This window comes from Bos mutus, chromosome 5 (genome assembly GCF_027580195.1).
Source record: "Bos mutus isolate GX-2022 chromosome 5, NWIPB_WYAK_1.1, whole genome shotgun sequence".
Taxonomy (NCBI): domain Eukaryota; kingdom Metazoa; phylum Chordata; class Mammalia; order Artiodactyla; family Bovidae; genus Bos; species Bos mutus.
The window spans coordinates 110,688,562-110,716,436 of record NC_091621.1 but is presented as its reverse complement, the minus strand read 5'-3'; the positions used below and the strand labels follow the sequence as shown (position 1 = coordinate 110,716,436).

The window sequence follows — 27,875 nt, the reverse complement described above, 5'->3', positions numbered from 1 at the left end:
TAAGCGTCTTTTAATTTCATGGCTGCAGTCACCATCTGCAGTGATTTTGGAGCCCAAAAAAATAAAGTCTGACACTGTTTCCACTGTTTCCCCATCTATTTCCCATGAAGTGATGGGACCAGATGCCATGATCTTAGTTTTCTGAATGTTGAGTTTTAAGCCAACTTCTTCACTCTCCACTTTCACTTTCATCAAGAGGCTTTTTAGTTCCTCTTCACTTTCTGCCATAAGGGTGGTGTCATCTGCATATCTGAGGTTATTGAGATTTCTCCCAGCAATCTTGATTCCAGCTGTGCTTCTTTCAGCCCAGCATTTCTCATGATGTACTCTGCATATAAGTTAAATAAGCAGGGTGACAATATACAGCCTTGACGTACTCCTTTTCCTATTTGGAACCAGTCTGTTGTTCCATGTCCAGTTCTAACTGTTGCTTCCTGACCTGCATACAGATTTCTCAAGAGGCAGGTCAGGTGATCTGGTATTCCTATCTCTTTCAGAATTTTCCACAGTTTGTTGTGATCCACACAGTCAAAGGCTTTGGCATAGTCAATAAAGCAGAAATAGATGTTTTTCTGGAACTCTCTTGCTTTTTCCATGATCCAGCGGATGTTGGCAATTTGATCTCTGGTTCCTCTGCCTTTTCTAAAACCAGCTTGATCATCAGGAAGTTCACGGTTCACATATTGCTGAAACCTGGCTTGGAGAATTTTGAGCATTACTTTACTAGTGTGTGAGATGAGTGCAATTGTGTGGTAGTTTGAGCATTCTTTGGCATTGCCTTTCTTTGGGATTGGAATGAAAACTGACCTTTTCCAGTCCTGTGGCCACTGCTGAGTTTTCCAAATTTGCTGGCATATTGAGTGCAGCACTTTCACAGCATCATCTTTCAGGATTTGGAATAGCTCCACTGGAATTCCATCACCTCCACTAGCTTTGTTCATAGTGATGCTTTCTAAGGCCCACTTGACTTCACATTCCAGGATGTCTGGCTCTAGATGAGTAATCACACCATCGTGATTATCTGGGTCATGAAGATCTTTTTTGTACAGTTCTTCTGTGTATTCTTGCCACCTCTTCTTAATATCTTCTGCTTCTGTTAGGTCCATACCATTTCTGTCTTTTATCGAGCCCATCTTTGCATGAAATGTTCCCTTGGTATCTCTAATTTTCTTGAAGAGATCTGTAGTCTTTCCCATTCTGTTGTTTTCCTCTATTTCTTTGCATTGATCGCTGAGGAAGGCTTTATCTCTTCTTGCTATTCTTTGGAACTCTGCATTCAGATGCTTATATCTTTCCTTTTCTCCTTTGCTTTTCGCCTTTCTTCTTTTCATAGCGATTTGTAAGGCCTCCCCAGACAGCCATTTTGCTTTTTTGCATTTCTTGTCCATGGGGATGGTCTTGATCCCTGTCTCCTGTACAGTGTCACAAACCTCATTCAATAGTTCATCAGGCACTCTATCAGATCTAGGCCCTTAAATCTATTTCTCACTTCCACTGTATAATCATAAGGGATTTGATTAAGATCATACCTGAATGGTCTAGTGGTTTTCCCTACTTTCTTTAAGTCTGAATTTGGCAATAAGGAGTTCATGATCTGAGCCACAGTCAGCTCCTGGTCTTGTTTTTGCTGACTGTATAGAGCTTCTCCATCTTTGGCTGCAAAGAATATAATCAATCTGATTTCGGTGTTGACCATCTGGTGATGTCCATGTGTAGAGTCTTCTCTTGTGTTGTTGGAAGAGGGTGTTTGTTATGACCAATGCATTTTCTTGGCAAAACTCTATTAGTCTTTGCCCTGCTTCATTCCATATTCCAAGGCCAAATTTGCCTGTTACTCCAGGTGTTTCTTGACTTCCTACTTTTGCATTCTAGTCCCCTATAATGAAAAGGACATCTTTTTTGGGTGTTAGTTCTATTTTTTTTTTATTTTATTTTATTTTTAAACTTTACAATATTGTATTAGTTTTGCCAAATATCGAAATGAATCCGCCACAGGTATACCCGCGTTCCCCATCCTGAATCCTCCACCCTCCTCCCTCCCCTCCTCTCCCTCTGGGTCCTCCCAGTGCACCAGCCCCAAGCATCCAATACCGTGCATCGAACCTGGACTGGCGACTCGTTTCATGGGTGTTAGTTCTAAAAGGTCTTGTAGGTCTTCATAGAACCGTTCAACTTCAGCTTCTTGAGTGTATATACCCTTAAATCAATGTGGTAAGTGCGGTTACACTTTATTTCTGTAATAATCCATTTCAGTAATAAAAGAAACAAAGGAAAAGAGCTCTAAGCACATTTTATGTTACAGCTTTTATTGAGGAATGCAATAAACATACGTATCATTTTCCTGTACAATTTTAATGGCCTGTGGGGGAGAATCTTAAAAAACATCCCAGTCTGCTGAATGGTTGAGTTTAGGGGAAAAACTGACCCAGCACATGCCTCGCAACTCCCTGATGAGGTCACCGTGGTTCTGCAAGGTGAATCGAGGTCGCTTGTCAGGGCGACGGCCAAGCAGAACCGGAATCGCTAGATTCCGTTTCGGTCTCCGCTTTAACCCTCCGGAAGACCGGAAGGCTTGAGTGGATACCATGGATCAGCTCCCCGACGGGCCGCCAGGGGGCGACGGACCCGGGTGACCCTGGAGACCGGGCTCCCTCCGGCCGCGGGTGGGAAAAAACGGATGAAGAGGGTCTGTGATGGAGAAACGGCAGAAAAGTCACCGAGCCTAGAAGTCTGTTCATTCCGCCCTCCTTGATTTCAGTCCAGCACCCGTCACTGTCTTTCGCTCACTGTTGCGCCTGGACCTTTCTAAAACAAAAGCCTGACTTTGTCATCACCACTCGTTTAAAGTCTTTAACGACACCCCCAGCATAGTTTACAAGAAAAAAAGCTAAACGCAGGAACTGCGTGATCTTGCCCCGGCCTATTTCCAGGCCAACAACCTCTGGAGCCGCATTAAACTATTTTGAATTATTTGACCTCATCATCCTCTTTCTATCCTGTGAATCCTGAAATGTTTGGTTCCCCTCACCTGGAGTACCTTTCCACACCAGGTTTACTGGGAGAATTCTGTCTTTCAGCTAAATATCACCTTCTCTGTGAAACCTCCTGACAAAACAGCCCCCCCCCCACACACACCCCGCAATCCCCTATCCCCGCCCCAGTTTAGGGTAGGGGTCCCTCCTATGTTGCCATTATCCCTGGGCTTCCCCCATCACGTGTAATATCTGGCCTTCTCTTTCTGTTTCGGCGCCTGTCCCAGAACAAGACGAATAAACAGTGCATGAACTGATTGCAGAATGGATGCAGGAGATAGTACAGGGTTCAGGCTCTGCCACTTGTGTGATCTCAGACAAACTATCTGGTTCACGTTGTGAAAAATAGCAAATCATTAAACAATACTTAAAAACAGTGCTTGGAACACTGTAAGCACTCAAACGTCATTTTCACAGCAGCCAAGGTGCCGTTGCCCTTTTAAGGGCCCCCTCCCCACTTCTGCAGCTAAACGGAATATCCGCTCAGGGATCCGGAAGTGACTTCAGAGCCCCTCAGAAACATGGCCCCAGAACGTTCTTCCGGAAGCGGTCATAGGCATCTCCGTGACGCACGGCGATTTAGAGCGTCCCGCAGGGTTTCCATGGTGCAGCCCACAGTCCCGAGTCCCTCGGCTTTCTCTTGTTTCCGAGCGCTCTGAACAAGGCAGGAGGCGAGTCGCTCTCGCGACATTAACGCCGATTGGAGGGGTTGGAAGAACAGATGACGCTCTAGGCAAGCCCGTCTTCATGTCTATGGTGCCGAATGCTCTGGCGCGCCGCTCCGGCTCGTCGGGACGGACGTTGCCCCTTTAATCGGCGGAGGGCGGTGCCAAGGAGGTCCCGCGAGAGCGGCGGGGGGCGGGGGGCGGTGCCGAGGCTGGGGGCCTGTGGCCGATGGAGCCCGCGATGGAGCCGGAGACTCTGGAGGCGCGAATCAGTGAGTGTCCGGGAGGGGCGCGGGCCGGACCGGAACCGGAACCGGGGGCATTAGGCGGTCCCCTTTCCGACGGGGGCGGGGTACAGGGCGCCCCCTCCTCACGCTCCGCCCCCGGCCCGGTGAGGGGCGGTGTCCCAAAACCCATACCTTAGATCCTGGGGTGAAGAAGGGAGACCCCCACCAGCTGCATGGACCCGCAGTGGGATCAAGTGCCACCCATCCTTCCGATTCCTGGGCCTCGAGCCCCGGGGCCGAGTGAGCTGCCCCCAGCTCGGCGCCCAGAACTCCCGGGATGGAGACCGCAGCCTACAACCTCCTCGGGCCCAGACTTATCCGCGGAGCGGACACCCAAGTCATTCCCTGGAACCCGGGAGGGAGCAGGCGAGCGTCCCCGAGGACTTCACCATACACCCAGGAGGGAGGGACCCCTGTTCCCCTTAAAGCCCCGAATCCTCCACTTTCTGGCGGTGCGTGATGGAACTCCCTCCTATCTGTTCCTTGAGCTTGCAACTCAGATTTGGTTGTTTCCCCACCCAGGAAGGTAGGACCCACTAACCCATGGAACCCCAAGTTCTGGCCACATAGAAACCCCTGAACTCCACAGGCTTGGGAGGGTCCCCGTCTCAAACTCCAGAAGAAATTTCAAGCTCTGTATCACTACCCTTCGTCCAATCCCTCAGATTTCTGCACCGCCACCACAAACTCCTTTCCTGCCTCTCACCGAGTTTGCTCCAAAGGCCCGTGCATCCCTCCCTGTGTCTCCTCAGACCCAGCTCCCCACTCCTTCGGCTTCTGAGTGCTGGCCCCCCACATGGTCCACCTGACCTCCCTATCTCACACTGCAGAAGGTCCTCGCCTCTCGTAACCCACTCTGGACTGTGCTCCTCAGAGCACGGCTTGCTTCTCCCTGGACTAGTGACAGCTCTCTTCCTTTCCACTCACCTCTGCACCAGGGCTGCAGGGAAGCCTCTGGGTCAACCCTCAGCTCAGCCCTTCGGTCCCAGGCACACCAGGGAGCCGCACAGGGTGATTTGGAATTATGGACATCCCTTTTTAAGCCAGTCTTGTGCAGCGTTGAATCTGGAGGTTGGTCTCAGAACCACACCGTCTCCAGTGATGTTTCACAGTCAGTCTGGCCAGTGGAGGGGGCAGGCATGGAAAGGAAGCACTCAGCGGCCATCGAGACGGTTCTGGAATGCCACAAGTGTCTAGGTCTCCACAATCACTTGGGGGTGGGGGATGAGCAGGGCCCTGACGGACAGATCTGACCAGACACAGGCCTTGAGCCGTGGGTGATACAGAATGGTATCAGGTTTAGCAACAGTGGACGATTTCTGAGAGGCCAAGGGGTTTGATCTGAGCAGGAGGCTGGACTCTGAGAGACTGGAGCTGAGGGTGTTTTCTCTTTTTCTTCCTGTTGGTGCCATGGCGAAATTGTAAGCTCTTTCCTTGCAGTGATTGGGGGTGAGAGTAGCCTTTGTTGGGTAAAATATGACATTGTCAACACTGTAGAGTGACAAAGTGGAGTCACACCCTGTTGTGAAACATCTCCTTCCCTGGGTGTTCTGCCCTGAGGCCTCCTGGGGGAAGTGCTCCCCCCAGGTAGAGCTAAGAGGGCTGGGAGTTGAGGGCCAGGCCCAGAGAGGTTGGTCAGATCTCCTTGGACCCAGAGGCCCTTGCTCTGAACCAGATGCAGAGATGTCCCGTGATGCCACTGCTTCGTCCTCCCTGGCTTCTGACTTAGGAGCAGACTCTGGAACTCACTCAGACTCACGTGTCTCTTGACACTTTAAGAGACTTCCTGTTTTAGGTTCCCCCAGCTGGGTGTCACTAAGTAGGCAATATCCAGCCCCATGCTATCTTTCTAACTGCAGACTGATGTTACCCAGGCTCCGTCCCTGTTGCAGGACTGGGAGGCAGAGTTGATGGAAGCGGGGAGGCAGCTATTTCTGGCATTCCTGAGTGGTCAGCAGGGGCTTCGTTTCTCCCAGGGACTGGAGGGCTCTGCAGGGCTCCAAGAACAGACGTGTGCACAGGGAAAATGCTTCATTGAGGTCTCTGCTCAGCTGGACCTCTGAGGGCCATCCCAGAGAGCAGCAACCCCCACTAATACACACACGCTGTCTATACCGTCTCTCTGCTCTGAGTTTCTTTTCCATTTTTTTTTTTAATGATCTGTTTTTCCTAACAGCACTCTGCAGCAGTGTACAGCACCCTGTTTGGTGGCTTGTCTGAGCAGTCAGTGTTTCCTATGCTGAGCTGTTGAGTTCCAGGAGGATGGGGGTTGTGTTCACTGCCACAGTCCCACACTTAAATATTTATTGAATAAATATGAATTGAATGATTGGTTGCCAGGCTCTGAGACCCTAGGGCACCAGGCCTCCCGCCACAGCACAGGACCCCAAATAGGCAGGCGCCACACTCCGAGTCCCCAGCCTGTCCCTGGCCACAGCTCCTGTGTCCCACCTCCTGGGCTGTTCCCTCCACAGCCCCCGCTCTGTCCTCAGGCTGGGGCAGAACTGACCTGGACAGGCTGGGAGGTGACAGAGATCCAGCTCTGGCTGCCCCCGCCGCTCCCCCTGGGTGGAGTATGTTGTCATCCCAAATCATTCCTTATTTCGCCGCAACTTTACAAATGGGGAAATGGAGGTTCAGGAAAGTTATGTGACTTACTTAATAGTTTTTTTGTGTGGTTTTTTTGGTTGTTTTTTTCATTTTATTGCAGTATAGTTGATACACAGCGTTGTGTTCATTTCTGCTGTACGGCACAGTGACTCAGTTCTACACATATATACATTCTTTTTTATATTCCTTTTCATTATGGTTTATCCCAGGATATTGAATGTGGTTTCCTGTGTTCTACAATAGGATCTTGTTTATCTTTAATTGTTGTTTGACCGACACTGGCGGGGGGGGTCAGGCGGTTCTGTCTGGCCTTGTTTACCACCCCTTCCTGTTTGCCCTCTCCTAGCCACTACCCGCTCTGGATTTGAATTCCCCCAGAACCTCTCCCTGCCAGCCTGCCGCCAAGCCCATGTTCATTCACTCATTTACTGGGGGGAGACCGACGTGTACATAAACGGCTGCGATGCGATGCAGTAGCAGACTTGGGCTCGCGATGAGGGTCAGGTCTGGGGGGACACAGGCGCACACTGCCTTGGCAGTGCTGCCCCCTGGGCAGGTGTGACCTTAGATTGGGAGGAGGCATACCTGAGCTGTGCTCCTTATCACGCCCCTCATGCCTTGCCCTGGGCTGTTATCCACGGCTCTTCTCACATGCAGCCCTTGAGCTGTTCCAAGTCATGTCCTCCCCAGCCTGGTACTCCCTCTTGTGCTGCCCCTCCGGGCAGCCTCCCCTGAGTCCCCTCCCCTGGCTCCCAGTTCCCATGACCCTTTTGCCTCCCTCTGTCACCTTGTACTGAGAACCTAGCTGCCCTTGGCCCACTTCCCAGCTGCGAAGCTCCTTGTGTTTGGAACTACGGCTGTTTTTCCCATACCTCTAGGTCTCCTCTGAGAGTGAATTCCGTGAGAATTATGGGGACATTTTAGGAGCAGAAGCAGAGGAGGTGTGGTTAGACAGGCGGAGAGGCTTACAGCAGAAGTGACACTAGGGGAGCAGCCCCTGAGCACTCTCTCGACATGGGGCCCTTTGGGGAGAGGCTGTGAGGGGAAGCCAGCGGCCAGCAGGCCCTCTGTGCTCTGACCTGATGGACGTCAGTGCTGGGGTCTTGGGGCTGTTGGGGCAGGGAGTCAAGGAGAGGCCTTTCCGTGTGCTCAGTCATGCCCCAGGGCAGGAGCTGAAAGAGGCAGGGGTATCCTTTCACCAGGTCACACTAGCCCTCTGTTCTCCAGACAGAGCCACAAACCCCCTGAACAAGGAGCTGAACTGGGCCAGCATCAACGGCTTCTGTGAGCAGCTCAACGAGGACTTTGAGGGGTAGGTGACTTCCCTGTCCTTTGCTCACGTGCTCAGCACCTGCCATGCACCCTCCAGACCCAGCCTTGGGCAGACATGAGGGTGGGTTGAGACTCGGTTTGCATTCTTAATGAGCTCCCAGATTAATGATGGCATCAGGCACTCTGTGCCTGGACCCATTTTACTGGACCCATTTCACAGGTGAAGAAACTGAGGCTCAGGGAACTCAGCAGTTGCCCTAAGATCTCACAGACCTGACGAGGCTCCAGGCTGCCTGACTCGTGCCCAGGCTTGTTTGGGGAGAAACTGCCGGAGAACTGCATGCTCCCCAGTTGGGGTACCCTCTGCTCAAGGCAGAGCCTGAACTGCCCGCATGAAACCCACACGGTGTGCTTGTCAGAACTGTCCGTTGGTGGTGCGTCCAGGCTTGGACTAGACCACTCAGCAGGGACCTTGAGGGGGGACGTTGTTAGCGGGTTCCCAGGCAGTGCTGAAGTTGGGAGCACAGCCCAGCGTGCTTCACCTCCGCTGCACCCCCACAAGTGCAGGCGCTCCACTCAGGATGCCATGTGGACCCTGACGTGCGTGGTCCCCACACCAGCTGCTCGGGCCCGAGTCCCATCCCTTCAGTTAGGGGGTTGCCTGGGTGAGTACTGGATGCCTCTGAGCCTCCATCTCTGTGACTGTAAAGTGGGGGTGATAGTGCTGCCTGCTTCAGGGGGCTCTTAGGGGCTTAGGCAGGAAAATGGAGGTGAGTCGCCTTGCACATTAACCACTCAGTACGTGTTAGCTGTTGCTGTCACTGGTGACGGTTAGGATCTGGTAGGTGATGTCACATTCTCCCAGCAGAATGTTCTGGGCACATTGTCGCGTTCTGCTCCCTGGCTGGGCCCCTGTAGACCGTGGGCATGTCTGTGTTAGGATCGGGTAGGTGATGTCACATTCTCCCAGCAGAATGTTCTGGGCACATTGTTGTGTTCTGCTCCCTGGCTGGACCCCTGCCTCAGTACTTGTCTGTACAGCCACCCAAGGATATGCAGGTCATAGTTCTCAGTAAAGCCAGCCAAGGAGCTGAGCTCGTCCCTTTCAAAGGTTGCCGCCCTGCGCGCCCTGCCTGGCCCTGCTCTGTTGTGCCAGAGTCTCTGGCCCCAGTCAGTCCGAAGAGGGAGCTGGGCCTTTGCGCATGCCCTGCAGGAGCCTCTGCAGACTCCAGGTCCAGGGGGAAGAGTGGCAGCACTCTCAGGGTGCCTGGGGCTCTGTGACTAGTCTGGCTCTTTGCTCTTCCTTTCCCGCAGGCCTCCACTTGCCACCCGGCTGTTGGCCCACAAGATCCAGTCCCCGCAGGAGTGGGAGGCAGTCCAGGCCCTGACGGTGAGGAGAAGGAGAAACACAGTGCCATCTGTCTCCTGACCATGTGGATGGCACCAGGGGTGGGGTAGGGGGGGAGACTGAGGTTTTTGGGGTCCCATCAGGCTCCTCTTTAGAGCCCAAGGGAATTGAGCCAAGATGGCCTAAATAAGGGTGTGTGCCAGCCTTTGAGCGCCCCATGGCAACCAGTGAACCAATGGGCTGGCCTCCCACCCCAGACCCTGCACAGTTAGGCCTCTTGCAGGGAGGAAGCCCTCGGTCACCTGGTCCGGGGATTCCCAGCTCCGGCTGTCCCTCAGATCTTCTGGAGGCTGAATCCGGGCCCCACTCCAGCCCTGCTGACAGAACACCTGTAGTACATGCATCCAGGAGTCTCCGTGTTTATAGAGCTCCCGGATCATTGCGGGGCCCGACAAGGCCAGCCTGTTGATGGCCTCCAGACACAGGACCCCAGGCACCCTTTTAATAGTCCGGTGTTTGTTTTAACATGTTAGGGTTTCGGTGTTTTTTTTTCCTCTCCTCACATGTTAGTTCTCACATATGTATGGCTTAGGATGAGGCTGAGGTTGATGGTGCCTATTTACATTTCCAAAAAACCATCAAAGGAAAATAGTGAGAAAGTAATTTACAAGTGGTACTCAGATGTGGCCAGGCCATGGAGGGACTAAGTTAGTGATGTGAGTTGGGTGTCACCAGGCTCTCAGAGTGGCCCGGCCCTGTCTTCCAGGGGTGGTGATCAATCTCAGGGGTCTCTGAGCCTCAGAATCCTTTTTTTTCCTCAAGTCATTTTCTCCCTTCTCACTGCTGGTCTCTGGACTTCTGGGCCCTGGCTGAGGTGTGGGAGAGAGGCTGCCTCCTCTGACCCACCCAGGGGCCCCCGTACCTCACACCTTCCCCCCCAGGTGCTGGAAACATGCATGAAGAGCTGCGGCAAAAGGTTCCACGACGAGGTGGGCAAGTTCCGCTTCCTCAACGAGCTTATCAAGGTCGTGTCTCCCAAGGTGGGTGCCTCTATCATATGCTCAGACCTGTGCTGTCATGGGGGGTTGAACAGCGAGGATCCCAGATCGAGAGAGGAGGGTGACTGCCCTCCTCCTGACCCAGCACACACAGACCCTTTCTCAAGGTCTCCTTCACACAGCTGAATCCAGGACAGCTGGGCTTCTAGGAAGAATGTTCCAGGCTGCCCGGTGGCTGGCTGACTCTGGAGCAGCTCGGCACATAGGGAGGAATGACTGCAATGAAAGAACAGCTTCCCCAGTGTGGGCTGCTCAGGTCTGAGCTCGCTCCCTGCAGACCTAGCCGTGGCAGGTCTGGGCACCAGGGTGGGGTGCCCTGGTGCCCCCACTAGGTGTCTAGTGGAGGGTGTCCCTGTCCCCACTTACAAAAGTAGCCTCCTGAAGCCTCAGATCTGAGGCCCCAGAGTCCTCCCGTAGGGCACGAACAGGTTTGGTGCCTCTTCTTGGGTGTGTGAGAGCCCACCCCTTTCGCCCGTCCTCACCCAGGCCCGTCCCTTGGCCCGAGCAGCTGAATGACCCAGTAGCTGTTCTCAGGAGTTGATCAGTGTGAAAGCTAGTTCCCTCAGCCGAGTGTACTGCTGGGAAACTGAATGGGGCCTGGGGCCAAACGGTCCCACACCTGCTCCTTCCCTGGTCAGCCAGAAGCCTGGTAGCTCCTCCTCCCTGAGGTCACAATGTTAGGGGTTCCATGAGCCAACCGTGAGTAGATGCTGGGCTCTGGGCCTTTCAGCTCTGCGTCCCCAGTGCTGTCTCTCTGCTGTCACCTTACTGAACAGGTAGGGGACTGGGACGCCCAGGGCCATCTCAGCTTGGGAGCGGCAGGGCCTGGAGCTCTGCAGGGCTGGTCAGGTGGGACATGAGGGTCCTGTAGGCTGAGGTTTTGGAGGGAGTCCTGGGAAGGCAGCCAGGTTTGGGCTGGGGTTGGGGCTGCAGTGAGTGAGGCCAGCCAATGCAAAGCTTCCTCTCCCCCCGGTCCCTGAAGTACCTGGGTTCTCGGACATCAGAGAAGGTGAAGAACAAGATCCTGGAGCTTCTCTACAGCTGGACAGTTGGCCTCCCCGAGGAGGTGAAGATTGCAGAGGCCTACCAGATGCTGAAGAAGCAGGGTGAGGCCCCAGAGGTGGGGGTGACCACCCTCTCTGCTCTGCCCTGGGGCTCCAGCAGCTTCAGGGCCCTGTCAGCAAGATCATGGGTGTGCCTTTTAACTGCTCAAGACCACAGAGTCAGTGGGGCCTCATTATGGCTCTAACTGAGGCCAGATGGGCTGCAGAGAAGATGGGTTTGAGTCAGCCTTCCCCTCAGAGTGGCCCCCCATGGAATGGTCTCAAAATAGAGGCTCCTAAGTACGCCCTGTGCCGGCTGCTGCTTGGCGTGGTAGTTCAGGAGCAGGCCTTGACCCGGAAAGGCAGCACCAGCGTGCTGGAGAAAGCCTGCCTCCACGCTCCCTCCTACCCTTGCCTGCCCCCCATACCCCGCCCCGCCCTAGCCCCGAGACAGACAGTCTCCCCACTGCAGGGATTGTGAAGGCCGACCCCAAGCTGCCAGATGACGCCGCCTTTCCCGTTCCTCCACCACGGCCGAAGAATGTGATCTTTGAAGATGAGGAGAAATCCAAGGTGAGGCTTCAGGGAGGGCCAGAGGAGGACCCCAGGCCCCTTGAGGGTCAGCGGATCCCAGCCCATGGTGGCACTGTCCCTGGATCAGAGGCTCGCACTAAGCACGGCTGTGTGGCGGGTACAGGCGCCAGGTGTTAAGCCCTTACGCGTGGTGATGCTGCCCGCGCGGTGCCCTGCGCTTAGTACACACAGGCCTGAGCCTGGCGGCCGGGGGTTGGTCTGAGGGCATTTCACAGGCTGATCAGCAGGTTGCCTGTCTTTATGTCTGTGACTCTCAGCAGTAATTTTGCTAGCCTTTTGTTAAAGAAGCATGTGCTCATGGGCAAGAACTTAAAACAGCCCAGAGGTAAGATAAAAAAAAGCTCCTCTCTACCCAGTCTAGTCCCAGAGGGTAACTGCTGTTGAGTTTCCTGTACTTCCTTCCAGAAGAATTCTTTAGCAACATTAATGTAATTTTTCACAGCATTTGTGGAGAACTTATTTCTGCTGGGCACTGTGGAAAGCACTTACATGCAGTGTGGCACTTGTCCCACGGCCACCACGTAAGATTAAGATGTTAGTAGATTCTTTAAAAAAAACAACATAGGATTCATTTATTTTATTTCATCGGCCTCTACAGTATGTGGCATCTTAGCTCCCTGACCAGGGATCGAACCCACACCCCATGCAGCAGGAGAGTGGAGTCTTAACCCCTGGACGGCCAGGGAAGTCCCCACTGTCAGTAGGTCCTTGCCACCCCATCGAGAGCTTAGTGACTTACTCACGTCCCACCTCCAGGAAAAGGAGCCAGCACAGGACCCCAGGCCCAGAGAGTGCCGTCACAGCGGGTCCCTCTCTCTCCACAGATGCTGGCCCGCCTGCTGAAGAGCTCCCACCCTGAGGACCTCCGAGCAGCCAACAAACTCATCAAGGAGATGGTGCAGGAGGTAATAGCCGAGCCCAGGGCTCAAGGAGGTGGCGGGAGGGGATGTTGAGCTGGGCCACCGAGGGGAGCTGTGTATATGTGTGGAACTCTGCAGTGACCCAGCTAAAGGGCTGTGACAGCACAGAAAGGGCTGACTGAGTCAGGGGACCCTGTGGGCAGAGCCAGGGTCAGTAAGTGCAGAAGAAAGCATTTCCCAGCAGCCGAGCTGACCTGCGCTGGCTTCTGTGAGACTGACTACCTCTTCTATAAAAGTTAGAAGGAAATTAGCTCTTACTGTACTTAAGATAGAGTATGTATACAGAGAAGGAAGAATATACGTGTATTTCATAAGGACGTGTACCTGTGTTGGGGGTGCATGCTGAAATCTTTTTTATTGATAAGAGTAAGTCATCAAAAGAATGCAGTCCAGACACACAGAGGCAGACATTCTGGGCTATCTTAGGGTAAGCTATGTGCTCTGACAACCCAGAGAAAGTCAGGGCAGCCCCTTTCAAGGAGGGCGACTGTATCAGACAGCACAGCACAAGCCCACCTTTCATTCCACAAGGAAGAAGCGTGCGGGGGTGAGCAGAGTGGGTGCAGGATAGCAGGGTCCCTTCTGCAGCTGCCTTTCAAGGCCATGAGCTCCCCCCACTTGCCACACACCGACAGACACCTCACAGGGTCCTGGCACTAGTTTCTCTGTTGGTGACCACTCAGGTTCCCTTTCCCTCTCAAGTACAGGCACCTCCTTTCAAGGGACAGATGGAGCGGGAGGGTCTTGTAGAACCACAGGTGTGGATCTAGACCCCAGGCCTCCAGCATCACCTGGCAAATGTGTTGGACTCAAAGATCCCTGGGCCACCCCTGGAGATTCTGATGAGCTTGTGCGTCTAGAGCCTTGGCGAGAGGAGAGGAAAAGTGAACACAGGGTGGGCCAAGGGCTTCTTGGACCAGAGTGCCTGTCCAGGGCCCAAGGGGCTCTTTGCAGGGGCTGATCCCACACCCATCGGGCGCCTCCAGGGTGGTGGGGGGCAGCATCCTGGCTCAGGTCCGGGCCTGACCCGGGCTCTCCGGGGCTGTTTGCCGATGCCTCCCCAGGACCAGAAGCGAATGGAGAAGATCTCGAAGCGGGCGAGCGCCATCGAGGAGGTGAACAACAACGTGAAGCTGCTGACCGAGATGGTGATGAACCACAGCCAGGGCGGCGCGGCGGCCCGGAGCAGCGAGGACCTCATGAAGGTGTGCCGCCCCCACCCGGCCCCCCCACCCCACCCCAGTGCCCCCGCCGGCCTGACCTGCTCGCCCTGCTGCCCCCAGGAATTGTACCAGCGCTGTGAGCGCATGCGGCCCACCCTTTTCCGACTGGCCAGTGACACGGAGGACAACGACGAGGCCTTAGGTGAGCTGCAGTTAGAAGGAGCTACCACTAGGGGGCCCCCCCCTCCCTTCTCCAGCAGTGATCTTGGGTTTCTCCACTTTGAGGAAGAAGGAAGCGAAGCTGAGGGGCTGACCCTGAGAAACTATGGGCCAAGCCCCCCCTTGGCAGACATCTCGTTTACTGCCTGTAAGCTGCACAGGAGGGGGAATTGTTCCTTTTTCACAGCTGGGGTTCAGGGAGGGAAGTGGCCTGTCCAGATCATCAGAGTGGTGGCAGAGCCAGGGAGGACTGGAGGCCCTCCCTCCAGACGCTGCCTCCTGGTAAGGGTGAGCTTGAAACCAAGAGCAAGTCCCTCAGGCCTGAGCACCTCCACAGCTGGGCCCCGCGGCCACACGTAAGGGTCTCATCCTTGTTCTGTGCCCCCACACGAGCCGTGCCTCCCAGCAGTGGTCTGGGTACCATCTCAGCCCCCATTCATGGCCTTCCCTGAGCGCCTCCATGGCTGGGCCCCGTGGCCACACGTAAGGGTCTCATCCTTGTTCTGTGCCCCCACACGAGCCGTGCCTCCCGGCAGTGGTCTGCTACCATCTCAGCCCCATTCATGGCCTCCCCTGAGCGCCCCCCGCATGCCAAGTCCCTGGTGCAGCCAGGAGGCTCGGCCCTCAGCCCCCCTCAGCCCTGCCCCGGAGGACCCGGCTTGCGGCAGACGCGGTTCTAGGCCCGGGGCTATGGCAGTGACCAAAGTAAACAGCCAAATCCCCCAGGAGCTCTTATCCCATGACACAGGAGCCTGAGGGTGTGAGCCTGGCAGTTTGTTGGGCGGTGGTAAGGGGCATGGAGAAGAGCAGGGAAGGAACTGGGGTGTGGGGCCGGGGGTGAGGGAGGGCCTCCCTGAGGTGACGTGGGTAAAGACTGGAAAGCAGGAAAGGGTGAAGCCGTGTGGAGATCCAGGGGTTTCCAGACAGCAGGGCCAGTGTGGGGGCCTGGAGACCAGGGCCTGCGTCTGTGTTGAGGGGCTGGCAGGGGGCAGCCCGGAGGCTGGATGAGAGTCACGAGGTGCCTGAGGCAGAGGAGTCAGGATGGGCTGTCCCCAAGCCCCACGCCCCTCCCACGAGGCTTGGGAGGCATGTGGGGCATCCTCCCCACCTCCCCCAGAGGCCCCCACAGTCCTTCAACCCAGCCCCTCCCCTTCTGCCTGTTCCAGCGGAGATCCTGCAAGCCAACGACAACCTTACCCAGGTCATCAACCTGTACAAGCAGCTGGTGCGGGGCGAGGAGGTCAACGGCGAAGCCACCGCTGCCTCTATCCCTGGTGAGGAGGTGGCGGGAGAGCTGGGAGGGCCCACCGGCCAGAATCCAGGGTGGGCCGCTGGTCCCAGAGCTCAGTGGCCCCTTAAGATGAGGGAGGCCCCCACTGGGAGAGCTGGGGGAGGAGTCTGTGCCAAGCCTGCAGCTGCAGGGGAGGAAGTCTGGATGCGGGGCAGAGGGGAGGGGGCTGAGGGTCTGGCAAGGACAGGCTGGGGAAAGAGGGCCTCCCTTTCATTTGACAAATCTGACGCCTCTTGTATGGGCCTGGATGACATCCCAAGGCTTAGTTTGATTATCAGAAGTGCACAGGGAGGGCTTGACACATAAGCATTGCAGCTCAGCTCCACTCCGGGTAAAGCGACAGCCAGGGGAGGCTAGAATGGGCCCTGCTGGGAGAGGCTGGGGGGCACTGCCCAGAAACAGTGGAGTCTAAGAAGGGCCTTAAAGGACGAGAGGCAATCCGCCAACTATGAGGGAAGCAGGAAGTACGTTCTGTGCAGAAGGGACACCACGTGCCAAAGAAGGGGCCTGGCAAGCAGATCCCAGGCAAGGGTAATGTGGCCAGGAGGGGAGCTTGCTGCTCCCCGACCCCAGGGACTCTGCATGTCCTCCACCCGGGGCTGGCCTGACTCTCCTTCCCCACCCCAGGGAGCACCTCGGCCCTTCTGGACCTCTCAGGCCTGGATCTCCCTCCGACAGGCGCCACCTACCCAGCTGTGCCCACCCGCCCTGGCGACCAGGCCAGCCCGGAGCAGCCCAGCACCTCAGTGTCCCTGCTTGATGATGAGCTCATGTCTCTGGGTGAGGAAGGGGCTGGGGCCCGGCCCAGAGTAGGGCAGGCTCAGCTGCAGGTCGGGGGTGATACCCCAGCACATAAGGCAGCTTTCAGAGTGTGGTCAGGTCAGCCTGTTCCTCCTCCTCCTGTGAGTCCTCTGGAGAATGGGGGAGGGGCATCAGGCCCATTTCATAGCTGAGGAGGCTGAGGCTCAGAGAAAGGAAGGAGATCCCGCCAGGTCCTACTGTCTGGGGTGAGGCTGGCCCCACCTCTGATAAGCCAGCCACACCTAGGCTCTGGCAGCCTAAGGGAAAACAAAGGGACTTCCCTACAGCAGGTTAGAGCCTAGAATTGGGAGCTACCCAGGCAAAAATCAGCAATCTCTTCACCCCTGAGAGGAAGAGGAGGGGAGCTCTAGGCTCTGAGCACTAGAAGCTCCAGAAAAGCTGAGCTCTGTGACCCCCGCTGGTCCCAGACCAGGCCTGCAGTCACTACAGGAGGGGTTGGGGCTCCTGAGCCTGGCGGGGAAACGGGCTCAACCCTGGGGCAGAGCAGGGGCACCCAGCCGGGCACACAGTTTTCAAGTTCCCAACTTTCAGGGGCAGCCGCCCCATCTGAGAGCGTTGAAGCACGAGAGCCTAGTAGCCATCTCACAGTGGCCCTGATGTGACAAAATAGAGGTAGGTGGTCGGGCTCTGTCACAGGAAACCTTACCCTGTCACAGGGGTCTCAGAGGATATGTTAGGAAAGTGACTTGGAAGCCGAGTCAGACTGAGTTCTCCTGAATTGGTTCTGAGGTAAAACCCACACCTGACGGACTCCAAGAAGCGGTGGAGGGCCGGGGTCCCAGCGGGGGCACCCCTGACACACCACGCTGCTGTCTTAGCCCCGCTCCCCTCAGCCCAGGACACAGTGAGGCCAGCACCCCTGGTTTACAGATGCCAGAGCCAGGCTCCGAAAGCTGAGCCTCTTGTCCAAAGGGCCACGGGCTTTGGGTGAGACCCTCCGATTCTGAAGCCTCCCCGGGAGCCTCTCTGCTGCTCTGGCTCGGCCATCAGCCAGGACAGGGAAGCGAGGACTTAGAGTGCGGAGGGGGACAGCAGACCAGGTCGAAGTCTCCTCTGCGGGCCGGTCAGCCAGCACCCCTTCCCTGGGAGGCTCTGACCACAGGGCGTCCCGAGGCCTGCATCAGAATCCCACCACCCGCCCCCTTTGCCTTCGGAGCTGGGGGAGACTCTGAGAGAACTGAGCAGCACTGGGCGGCAGCTACCTGACCTGGTGGTGGGTGTGTGAGCCCAGCCCCCACCCCACCCCTAGCCAGCGGCTTTGGGGAAGCCACCTCCGGGTGAGAGGCTGTGTGGGTGCTCGGCACTTCCTGTCCCCGCTGTCACAGCAGAGCCCTGAGCCTCCAGCTTCCTCTGCTTGCTGCTCAAAGTGAAGAAAATGTGGGAACCAGAACCCGACATGGCAGGGCAGCAGCCGCCCAGCTCCCCGCTGCTCGGGGCAGTGGAGGAAGCCTGGGACCACAAAGGGGGCTCGTCCTGAGCGGTTTTCTGTGGCAGGAAGGGTGCGGGGTGGGGGTGGGGCAGGCAGCACAGGCTTCCCGTCTGCCAGGGAGGGTGTCCCAGCTCCTTTGCGTCTGAATTGTCCGATTCATTAGCGACAGCAGTCCTCAGAGGCAGATGCTGCTGTTGTCTCCTGAGGCGCAGGAAGGTTGTCACCAGCCCGGGGTCACAGCTGAGTGGCAGAGCTCTGTCTGAACGCCAGTCTTCAGGCCTTGCTCTGGTCACATCCACACTCTGGGCTTTCCAGTGGTGTGACCGTGGGCAGGTTGCTTAACCCCTCTGAGCGCCTGCTTCCTCATCCCTAAGGGAGGCGTGAGAAGCCTACACCCACCTTTTAAGGTCACCTGAGGATTGAGGCCCGTGTCTGCAGTGCCTGCCTCAAGGGTGTGGGAGCTGATAGTCTCCATTGTTGGCCTTGGTCTCAGGCGTGTCCAGACGAGGAGGCCTAGCAGTTGCGGCCTCCCTTACCTCTGCCCATCAGGTAGCGCATGAGCCCGTTGTTCCGTCACTTGAGTCATGTCCAACTCTGTGACTGCCCTTGGACTGCAGCACACCAAGCCTCACTGTCTTATTCACGCTTTGCTACAAACAAGACAGAGGTCAGACTGCCTGGTGACCTACTCCCCTCTACTGACCAGCAGGCAATGAGCAGGCCTTTCCAGAGGGACCACTGCCTTCTTTGCCCCCATCAGCCAACCTTTTGGCACATGCCAGGGCAGACAAGGCCTTTTATGTCTGCCCTGGCCATCATCTGCATGCTGTGCCCAGGGCCCCTGCGGCCCAGCCCAGGGTTGCTCAGAGTCGGTCAGGCTTGGGCCCAGCGCCCTTCTGATGCTCAGAAGGTATCTATCCGTCAAGTCAGTCATTGGACGGGCACAGGATGCTGACTCCTGCCACCTGGATCTGTGAGAAAACGGACCTCACATAGTGTCTCCCACCCCCCACGCCAGCTCCCACCTGCCCACTGTCAAACGAAGGCAACCTCAACCCTGACCTTAGCGGTTGAGTCGGCCTCTGAGCAGCAAGAGAGGAAGTGTGTTTGGGCCAGAGAATGGGCCCTTGGGATCTTCAGTTGCTGCTTCTCTCTGCTGAGACAGGGAGGGGGTTGTCCCCTTTGAGCTGAACCTCTTGGAAGAGAGGGCGCAGGGGGAAGGTGGAAGCCAGGAAACCCTGACCTGACACAGAGTCCCCTCAGCCCTCTTGCCTCTGCTCACAAATCCAGCTCCTTTACCCCTCTCTCACTTCTTTGTAGGCCTCAGCGACCCCACACCCCTCTCTGGCTTGGATGGTGCTGGGTGGAACAGCTTCCAGGTAGGAGGGGTTGGGCAGGGCAGCTGGGACAGGCATCCTGAGGGGGCAGGGACGGGAGAGGTGGGCAGGAGGGCCCAGGGCAGGGGCGGTGGGGGTGGGGGGCAGCCATCTCCGGATGGAGGGAGGTGGGTGGGCCTCTCCTCAACTTTCATCGCTTTTCCCTGAGGTCTCAGCCTTGGGTTCCCTTGGGTTGAGCTAGAGGCTCCCCGTTCCTTTCTTGTGACTCTGAGGTCCTTGAAATGGGATGTTTTCTTGAGTAGAACCCCAGATCAGACTTGGCCACCAGTGGCCCTGGAGTCAGGGGCTCAGGCCTGTGGGGATGTTGTCTGTTCCTCTGCTGCTGCTTCCCAGATGTCACCTGCCAGGAGGGAAGGGGGCCTCAGGGCAGCGCCAGGTGACCCGACACCTTTTCAGCGCAGCCTCACCGCCCTGCATCCTTTGTACACCCAACAGTCGTCCGATAGCACGGAAGCCCCAGCCCCGACTCCGGCCCCCAGTGTGGACATTCGGCCCCCAGCGCAGACACCCCCGCCCGCGAGCAGTGGCCTGGATGACCTCGACCTCCTGGGGAAGACCCTCCTGCAGCAGTCACTGCCCCCGGAGTCCCAGCAAGTGCGGTGGTGAGGGTCCGCCCTACCCAGACCCTCCCCTACCCCGGGCCCAGCAAAAAGAGGCCCAGTGCCGGTTTGGTCAGTGAACGGCATGGCCAGAGCACCACCGCACGCCAAGTGCTGCCCGGGGCTCGGGGACACAGAAGTGACCAGGGCAGGCGTGGAACATATGAGAGCGGGGTCCATGCCCCACTCACACACCCTCCCCCAGGCCTGCCGGCCCCTGAGAAAGACCCAGAGGGCTGCCAGGAAGGAGGGCTCTGAACCCAAGTGGGTGGGGGAGCTTGAGTTGCCTTCTCCAAGGCAAGGAGACCAAGGCCAGAGAGACAGGGTATCTGAGCCAGCCGTCAGGGACCACGAGGACCCCAGCCGTTCCTGTGCCCCTCATCTTCTGGGCCCTGAAGATTCACCTCTCAATGCACCATCCCCCCAATAAGGGAGAAGCAGCAGCCAGCCCCCCGGCTCACACTCCGGGACCTGCAGAATAAAAGCAGCTGCAGCTTGCCCAGCTCCAGTGCCACCGGCCTGCTCCACACCGTGTCCCCTGAGCCCCCCGGGCCTCCGCAGCAGCCCACGCCCACCGAGGTCTCGCTGGCCAACATCACTGTGCCTCTGGAGTCCATCAAACCCAGTGAGTAGGGCAGTGGCGTGGCTTCCTGCCTGCGCCCCACTCCTCCCCCCACCTTGTGCTGTTGGAAGATAGATCGGGGGCAGCAGGTGGGAAGATGGGCTCCCCTCCCAGCTCTGCCCAACTCGGTGGGGGGCTCTGGGTAAGACGCTTCGCCTTCCTAGGACTCAGTTTCCTCATCAGTCCTGGAGTGTCACAGAACTGCATTCCAAACTCCAGGATGGGGAATTCCTTGGCAGTCCAGTGGTTACTGGACTTTGACTGCCAAGGGCCCAGGTTTGATCTAAGATCCCACCAGCCATGCAGCATGGCCAAAAGAATAAACAAACTCCAGGGGACTTCTCATGGGTGGCCCCTGCATCGCTCCCCAGGAAGGGCAGGGCCAGGACACAGCGAGGTCTGGGGGGGGGTCTCCCCAAGACCATAGGGATAAAGACCCAGGTCCAAGCCTGTGTTCTGCCCACGAGCAAAAGAGGGGCCACTTACAGCACCAGACTATGACCAGACAGGAAGACCGGCCAGGCTTCTCAGCGCTGTCCATCTTGTAAGCTCACGATGACAAGGGCAGTCCTTGGGAGCTGGTTAGTGGTGCCAGTGTCTTAGCAGCCTGGAGGACCCTGAACTCAGAGACACAGAGTGACTGTGCCTGGGTTACACAGCGAGAACGTGCCCTCAGCTCCTGCATAGCCCTTCTACTCCAGCATGCCAGGAGCAGCCACGCGGCACTGCGTGAGCCCGACTAGGACTCAGTTCCAGGGTGGGCGTCCTCCCTCCACCATCGTGCTAGAAGTCCACCTGCCCATCTTGGCCCCAGACTATACCCCTGACTGCACTGCTGCCCAGGGTCAAGGCAGCACGCTGGGTCTGGGTCTTTTCATTCATTCCCAGCAGAGCAGTGAGCACCTGAGGTCAGCTGGGTGTGAGGGGCTGATCGGATGTGCTTGGGCTCAGGCTTGGCACCCCGCCTCCGCCCCCTGCCCCCATCAATCTCTCCCCGTCTCCCCTGCCAGGCAGCATCTTGCCAGTGACCGTGTATGACCAGCATGGCTTCCGGGTCCTCTTCCACTTTGCACGAGACCCGCTGCCTGGGCGCTCCGACGTGCTGGTGGTGGTGGTTTCCATGCTGAGCACCGCCCCCCAGCCCATCCGCAACATCGTTTTCCAGTCAGCTGTCCCCAAGGTGACGTGGATGTGCCTCTCCTCAAAGCAGGGTGATTTGGGGTTGGATGTGGAGTCAGCTCTCCGGAGCAGGGGGTAGAAGGGAACCCAAGGGCAGGGCCCTGGGGCCCTCAGGGTGGAGCTCACAGGAGGTTGGCTTTGTTCCTGAGGGACTGGGGACAAGAAGCCAGGGCTGGCTGTCCCCAATCTGCCCTCTGACCCTCCACAGGTCATGAAGGTGAAGCTTCAGCCACCCTCAGGCACGGAGCTGCCAGCGTTTAACCCTATCGTTCACCCCTCAGCCATCACGCAGGTCCTGCTCCTTGCCAACCCCCAGAAGGTGAGTGAGGGGCCCGGCTGTGACAGGGCGTGGCCATGGGGTGGGGGCAGCCTCTTCTCCCGCTCTGACCCTCTGCCTTCGCCATCTCTGCTTCAGGAGAAGGTTCGCCTCCGCTACAAGCTCCTCTTCACCATGGGCGACCAGACCTACAACGAGATGGGGGACGTGGACCAGTTCCCCCCACCAGAGACCTGGGGGAGCCTCTAGAACCAAGAAGGCTGGGGAGAGGAGGGGCCACGGGACTGGCTGCTGCCGAGCCTAGGTGGAGGCCGTGGCCGCCTGGGTGTGTTCCCACGGCCATATTCCCCTGGGTCTGGTGCTTCTCCCCTCACCCCTGCAGCCCCCACCATCCTTGCCCCCTCCCCTACGGAGCCAAACCCAGCAGGAGGCTGGGCCTGGGTTTGCACTGGTGGGGACTGTCATCACAGGTGGGAGCCTGGAGCAGGGAGGGCCTACACGGCCCCAGAAGGACTTGGGGTCGTGGGGGAGAAGCATGGCTGTCGGGCAAGGGCCAGGGCCTCAGGCCTAGCCCGGACCCCAGCCTGGGGAGGGGTCCTCCCTGCCTGTCTCTTATGCCTTATGGGAAGGCCCAGCCATAACTTGGGGCCGGGCTGGAGCCGGGACCAGCTCAGGCCTCCTCCATAGGAACCGGGTGACTGTGGGGGTGACGCCTGCACCCCCAGCCCTTTGCACTCTCGGGTTTGTGGTTTGATTCTCTTAGCTTTTCTCTCTGAGTGGCCCTGTGGTCACCATCTCAGGGGGCCCAGTGCGGGGAGCCCCCCACCTGTCCCCCACTCCTCCTGGGGATCTCACTCTACCCGCCTGGCCCCTTTGCTGTCAGGCCTCTGGGTGGGGGGACTATGGGGGTCATGTGACGGCTGGCCCAAAGGTAATGCCCCAGGCGGTGCCCGCAGCTGGGGGCTCCCGGGCTCCTGGCCAAGGGAGGTCCTACACTGGAGTTCTTGCGTGTCTCTTTCATTCACTGGGCTTTGTTCACCCACCTATCCATGGGCAGAAGTGGGGTCGGTGCGTGAGTGAGAGCAGGAGTATTTATGGAAATAAAACGTCCATTTTCCTGGACCAGCTGCTCTTCTGCCCTTCTGAGAGAGAGGGAGTCAGGAAGGATCCAGGCGTGCGAGGTCCCCGGGGGCTGCCCCGCAGACTCCTCTGCCTCTCCTGGGAAATAAGGCCACGGTTCCCCTCCTCTCCGCTCCGGATCCCGGCACCGGAAGAGGCCCTGCTCGGGGGCCTGTGGCCACTGCTGAGTCACCAGAGAGAACCCGGGGGGCTGTGGGGGGCCCAGAGCCATCCCAGCTGGAAGCGAGTGGCTGCCTGGGCCTGCTAGGAGCCCCAGCTGCTGCAGACACTGAAGGGGAGGCCCCTGGCCACTCACAACTTCCTCTTGGTGCGTTCAGCCCTGAAAGAACAGCTGCAGTGCAGCACCACCCGAGGCCCCTGCCTCAGCTTCTCCCTCTCGCCAGAGGCTGCTCCCAGGGCGCAGGCGCCACCAACCGCAGCCTCTTTCCTGCAGGGGCCTCCTGCCATTGCCCGGGATAGCACACTCCCCCTGTGTTTTCGGGGTGTTTCTCTTCACTGGGAGGCTGGGGTCCCGGCCTGGGGCGTGGCTTAGAGACTGGCAGCTGAGGGAGCCAACCAACGTGCAGCAGAGCCATTGAAAGGCACCCCGTGGTAGGGAGCCCTCCGCGCTCTGCTCGCAGACATCTGGGGCAGCCTGCTCGCCACTTCTCTTTCCTAGAAGATGGTAGGAGTTCTGCTTTGAAGACTCGAGTTTTCACTTTTGTGTAACCCAGTGTTTCCCAAGTCTGAATTTGGGCGCTGAACACCGTCCTGTGGATACTGCTGGGAAGGGCTGGAGGCCAGTCCAGCCTGTGTGCTCTTTTCCATCCAGCGAATGAGGGCTCTTCTCTGCGCCAGCCAACACTAATCGCGCAGGGCAAGGGTTTCTCCACGGGGAGGGCGTGCTGTCGGCACAGGAGAGGGAGCAAGGCCTCTGAGTCCGCATCTCCAGCTCCTCACCATCAGGAGCCTCCTGTCAGATCTGCTCGATGTGACCACCATCCCACCTCTGGGCCTGCAGACACCCTGATCTCAGGCTCCTGGCTTCCTTCCTGTTCGCCTCCCTACTCTCTGGGCAGGAGTCTGCCTAAACACTTAAATGATGCCTCGGAAAGATAATCTCTCCTTGGAATGTTCTTATAAGAAGAATGTTATTCTTTTACATGAGACAAAACCCTGCTCCCTGTAGCATGCCCCTAGGGTCCCAGAAACTCCCTCTAGGAGCATGTGTTCCCCAGGCCGTGGAAGGGTTGTTGTGGGCCTGGGCGCCAGCGTGACTGCCAGCTGGGAGCCTGGGAGCTCTGGCTGGCTGTGTGACTTTGAAGAAGGTGCTTCCCTCTCTGGCCTTTAGGTTCCTTGTTTGAAAAGGTGGGAGGGACCCAGTGAGCTGTAAGGCCCCTCTGAAGAATCCTTGGGCCAAAGGGCCCCCCGGCTGTCGACTTGCAGTGACCACAGGGACAAGATCTGTTCAGTCTTTTAGACCACCCTTCCCTGATCCAGTCTACCCATCCAGCTGTCCGTCTGTCCATCCCGCCAAGTGCCTCCTGAACAGCCCTGTCCTCAGACCCCTGAGCCAGGAGCATGGCCACCAGAAGCTGGAGGTGGACGGGAGGTGCTCCACGAGCTTGCATCTGTCTGAGGGGCCAGCAGGGGTGCTCTAATCAGAGGAGAGGACCCTTTGCCTCCACCACCTGTTGCATCATCCTCAAATACAGGGTGTCAATCTAGACAGGTCCAGAGCCTCTGGAGCCCTCGGGCTGGGAGAGAGGGACACAAGAAAGTGTTCTCTGTCTCCTCAAGGATGACCCCCACCTCCACCCCAGGAGCAGTGGGACTTCCCAGGCCTCGAAGCCACACTTCCACTTCTGTTTGTGCCGCTGGAGGCAGCTGCTTTCCTAAGAGCAAGCACAGGACACTGCTCATCCCTTCATAGCAGCCAAGAGAGACAGAGGCCGCCACTCGCCCAGAGAGCGTGTTTCTGCTGTTCCTGATGCCCCTGCCCCCATCCTCCACAGGCCTCCTGGCAGGGTTCCAGGCCAGCAAGGTAGATAAGAGGGGAGCCGGCCTAACCTGGTGCTGCCTGAGGCCTGGAGCAAGCAGTCCCTCCCTCCAGCCCCGTGAAAATAAGAAACTTGAGGCTCGGGGAGCTTATCCAGTGCCTGAGGGCACATGTTAGGGCCCAAGTGTGACCAGCAGTCCTGGGAAGTGACCACCCTGACTGCACATTACCACCCTCCTCGCCCCCCCGGCAGGTGCTGTCCCCCAGGGCCAGGGTTGAGGGCACACGCTCTCCAGGGCTGTCAGGACTGTGGTGTGTCCCTGCCCCAGCTCCACCCAGGATTTCCTGGTAAGTCCTTTTGGCTTGAGGGCGTTTTTGGAGCCACAGAAATGACTGCCACCCGCCTAGCTGCTTCAGGCAGAAGCCTCCACATGAAGGGCAGCACCAATCCGGCCACAAACACTTTGTCAAGTGTCTAAAAGGGGATGTTTTTGCTCGGTTCTGCGGCCCCACCGCTGACCCCTGCTACCACCACCTCGACGCCAGCCGCTGGCCTCCCTGCCCACATCCTGCTGGAGCTTCAGCAGTGGGCGCTTCCCAGGCCGTTGCAGGTTTTTGCAGACAATCTGCACTGAAGCTGCTGGGCCTCCTGAAGCAGCCACGGGGATTAAGGCGGGAGGCGGGGGCGGGCAGGGCCCAGCATTTCTGGAGTCCAGGCAGTGCCATCTGGCGCAGCAGGAGAGCACGTGGCTGTTTTGGAGCCTGTCAGATTTGCTTCCTAACTTGGCTTCTACCATTTAGCCGGCCAGAGACGTGGGCCAGGAGCCTGGGTCTACTCACCTATAAAACCCCACGATCCCAACCTCACTGGAGAAGGTGCTAGAGTATCTGACAATAAGTGCCATTGTCCCCATGTAGCAGGACACAGAGGGCAAGGGGCAGCTGAGGCAGGAATGGGGGTTAAAGGATCTTTCCGTTCCTGACTTTGCAGGCTGAATAATAAACAGGGTCAGGCACTGTCTTAAGCATTTTACGTATCAATTTATTTAACACAACACCCTATCAGGTAGATGCTATTGTTATCCTCAAGTGAGCAAGTGAACTGCCTCAGCTCAGGTCACCCTGCTAGTGAGAGGCTGAGCCCAGCTAGCCAGCTCTGTCTACACCAGTAAGCTCTGCTCCTGCTGTCTCTTTGGGCTGGAAATAAATGTCCATTGATGCAATGTCTTCACTTGCCATTCACGTTAACTGTTTGTTGAGCTCCTGTGACTGTGGCACATTGTTCAGCCCCTGAATTCAGCGTGACCCAGACAAGACGCAGGCCCTCATCGGGAGGACACTCAGCAAGTCATTGGCTGGTGACCTCTTTGGTCCCACATATGCAGTTCTAAAACTATGATCTCAACATTCACTGATTGAGATCTCTGTGTCTGAAAGTCTCTGATGACAACATCCTTCAAAGGAACAGCTTATGCTCCAACTACAAGGGCTTCAAACCTTTATATGAGTGTTGATGATCTGAGTGTGCTCAGGCTTAATTATATCCTAAAATATACCCCTTACCCAGCTAAAAGGTATGGCAGTGCCACCCAGGCTGGACACAGAGGAGCCAGGTGCCCTTCCTGCAAAGGCTCTTGGGTTTGGTTGGAGGGAAGTCTGAAGCCCAGAGGGGCGGCCCAGAGTTCAGGTGGCCTGATTATGTGGCTCAGTTGTCTCCACAGCAGCTGCTGCTACAGTCCACATGGACTGAACCCTCCTTAAGCTGGAGCTGGGGGCTCAGGCTCAGGCAAAACTAGGAAGGACAGAGGTACAAGCCAGGACTTGCCCTCAAGGCCCTTCAGAACAGCTGGGGAAGTGATCAAGTCCAGGCCAGTATGGTCTGGGCCAAAGGCAAGGCTGGAACAGGGTGGGGACCCCACGTAGCCTGGAAATTTCCCAGATGCCAGGACAGTGGCACCTGGTGTCACGTTGCTGCCTCAGGAGTCTTCTGTTTCCTAATTCTGCACACAGCTGGTTGCGACAATTGCAGAGACAGGGGAAACTGAGTCACCATGAAGTCCAGTGGCGAAGGTGGAGAGGCTAGAACTAGAACCCAGACATTGCAAAAAGCAGCCCCACATCTTAAGAAGCCAAGTCTACGTTGGACCCTGATGTCTCTTTCCATCAAGGCATTCATCAAGCCCCGCCTTCCTCAAGAATCCCCTCCTGGGGGGCCTTCCAGCTGGGAGAAGGGAAGTGGGCAAGGAAACCTAGCCTGGGATTGATCCCGTCATCCTGGCCTGAGCCTTTGATCCAACAACCTCCCAACTTCTGGCCAGGATTCCACATTCAGCTTCCCTTTGCAGCCCCTCCACACCCCGCTAGGGCCTGCCTGCTCTCCCTTCGAAGAGTGGAGGGGCAGCCAGTGTCCAGCGCACGCCCACTGTGTGCCAGGGCCCATGCTGGGCACTGGGAATGTGTTAAGATGTCCAAATCGGAGGCTCTACTCTAGAAGTCCCCAGTCTGCCGACTCATACACAGCAGTAGGTGCTCGAGTAACCCTCAAAGTGAACTGGAGCTCTAACGAGGCAAAGAGCAGTGAGTGAACCAGGACTCTATCTCAGGCCCCCCCGCCCCCCACCCTCGGAGCTCCTGATGCCCAAGGGGTGCAGAGGTTCAGAGTAAGGAGAGCCTGCTGCTACTGCTGCTAAGTCGCTTCAGTCGTGTCTGACCCTGTGCGACCCCATAGACAGCAGCCCATCAGGCTCTCCCGTCCCTGGGATTCTCCAGGCAAGAACATTGGAATGGGTTGCCATTTCCTCCTCCAATGCATGAAAGTGAAAAGTGAAAGTGAAGTCGCTCAGTCATGTCCGACTCTTAGTGACCCCATGGACTGTAGCCTACCAGGCTCCTCTGTTCATGGGATTTTCCAGGCAAGAGTACTGGAGTGG

The 27,875-nt window shown here is 57.2% G+C and overlaps 1 protein-coding gene across 5 annotated transcripts; it reads left to right on the top strand.

The window, feature by feature from the left end:
- Positions 1-3,586: 3,586 nt before the first annotated feature.
- On the top strand, positions 3,587-22,949 carry GGA1 (golgi associated, gamma adaptin ear containing, ARF binding protein 1). 5 transcript variants are annotated; one of them, XM_070371618.1, is made up of 17 exons: positions 3,587-3,969; positions 7,822-7,906; positions 9,181-9,256; positions 10,156-10,254; positions 11,255-11,378; positions 11,788-11,888; positions 12,734-12,814; positions 13,894-14,034; positions 14,113-14,194; positions 15,378-15,485; positions 16,181-16,282; positions 19,074-19,132; positions 19,484-19,752; positions 20,181-20,374; positions 21,382-21,551; positions 21,759-21,869; positions 21,966-22,949. In XM_070371618.1, exons 1-17 carry the CDS (start codon positions 3,927-3,929, stop codon positions 22,074-22,076), a joined length of 1,956 nt encoding a protein of 651 aa, XP_070227719.1. In that variant the 5' UTR covers positions 3,587-3,926; the 3' UTR covers positions 22,077-22,949. The 5 variants fall into 5 exon arrangements, with proteins under 5 accessions (XP_070227719.1, XP_070227720.1, XP_070227718.1 ...); XM_070371617.1 differs by having other exon boundaries at positions 3,588-3,969; positions 16,130-16,282; XM_005895213.3 differs by having other exon boundaries at positions 3,589-3,969; positions 16,130-16,282; positions 19,586-19,752.
- Positions 22,950-27,875: the final 4,926 nt, after the last annotated feature.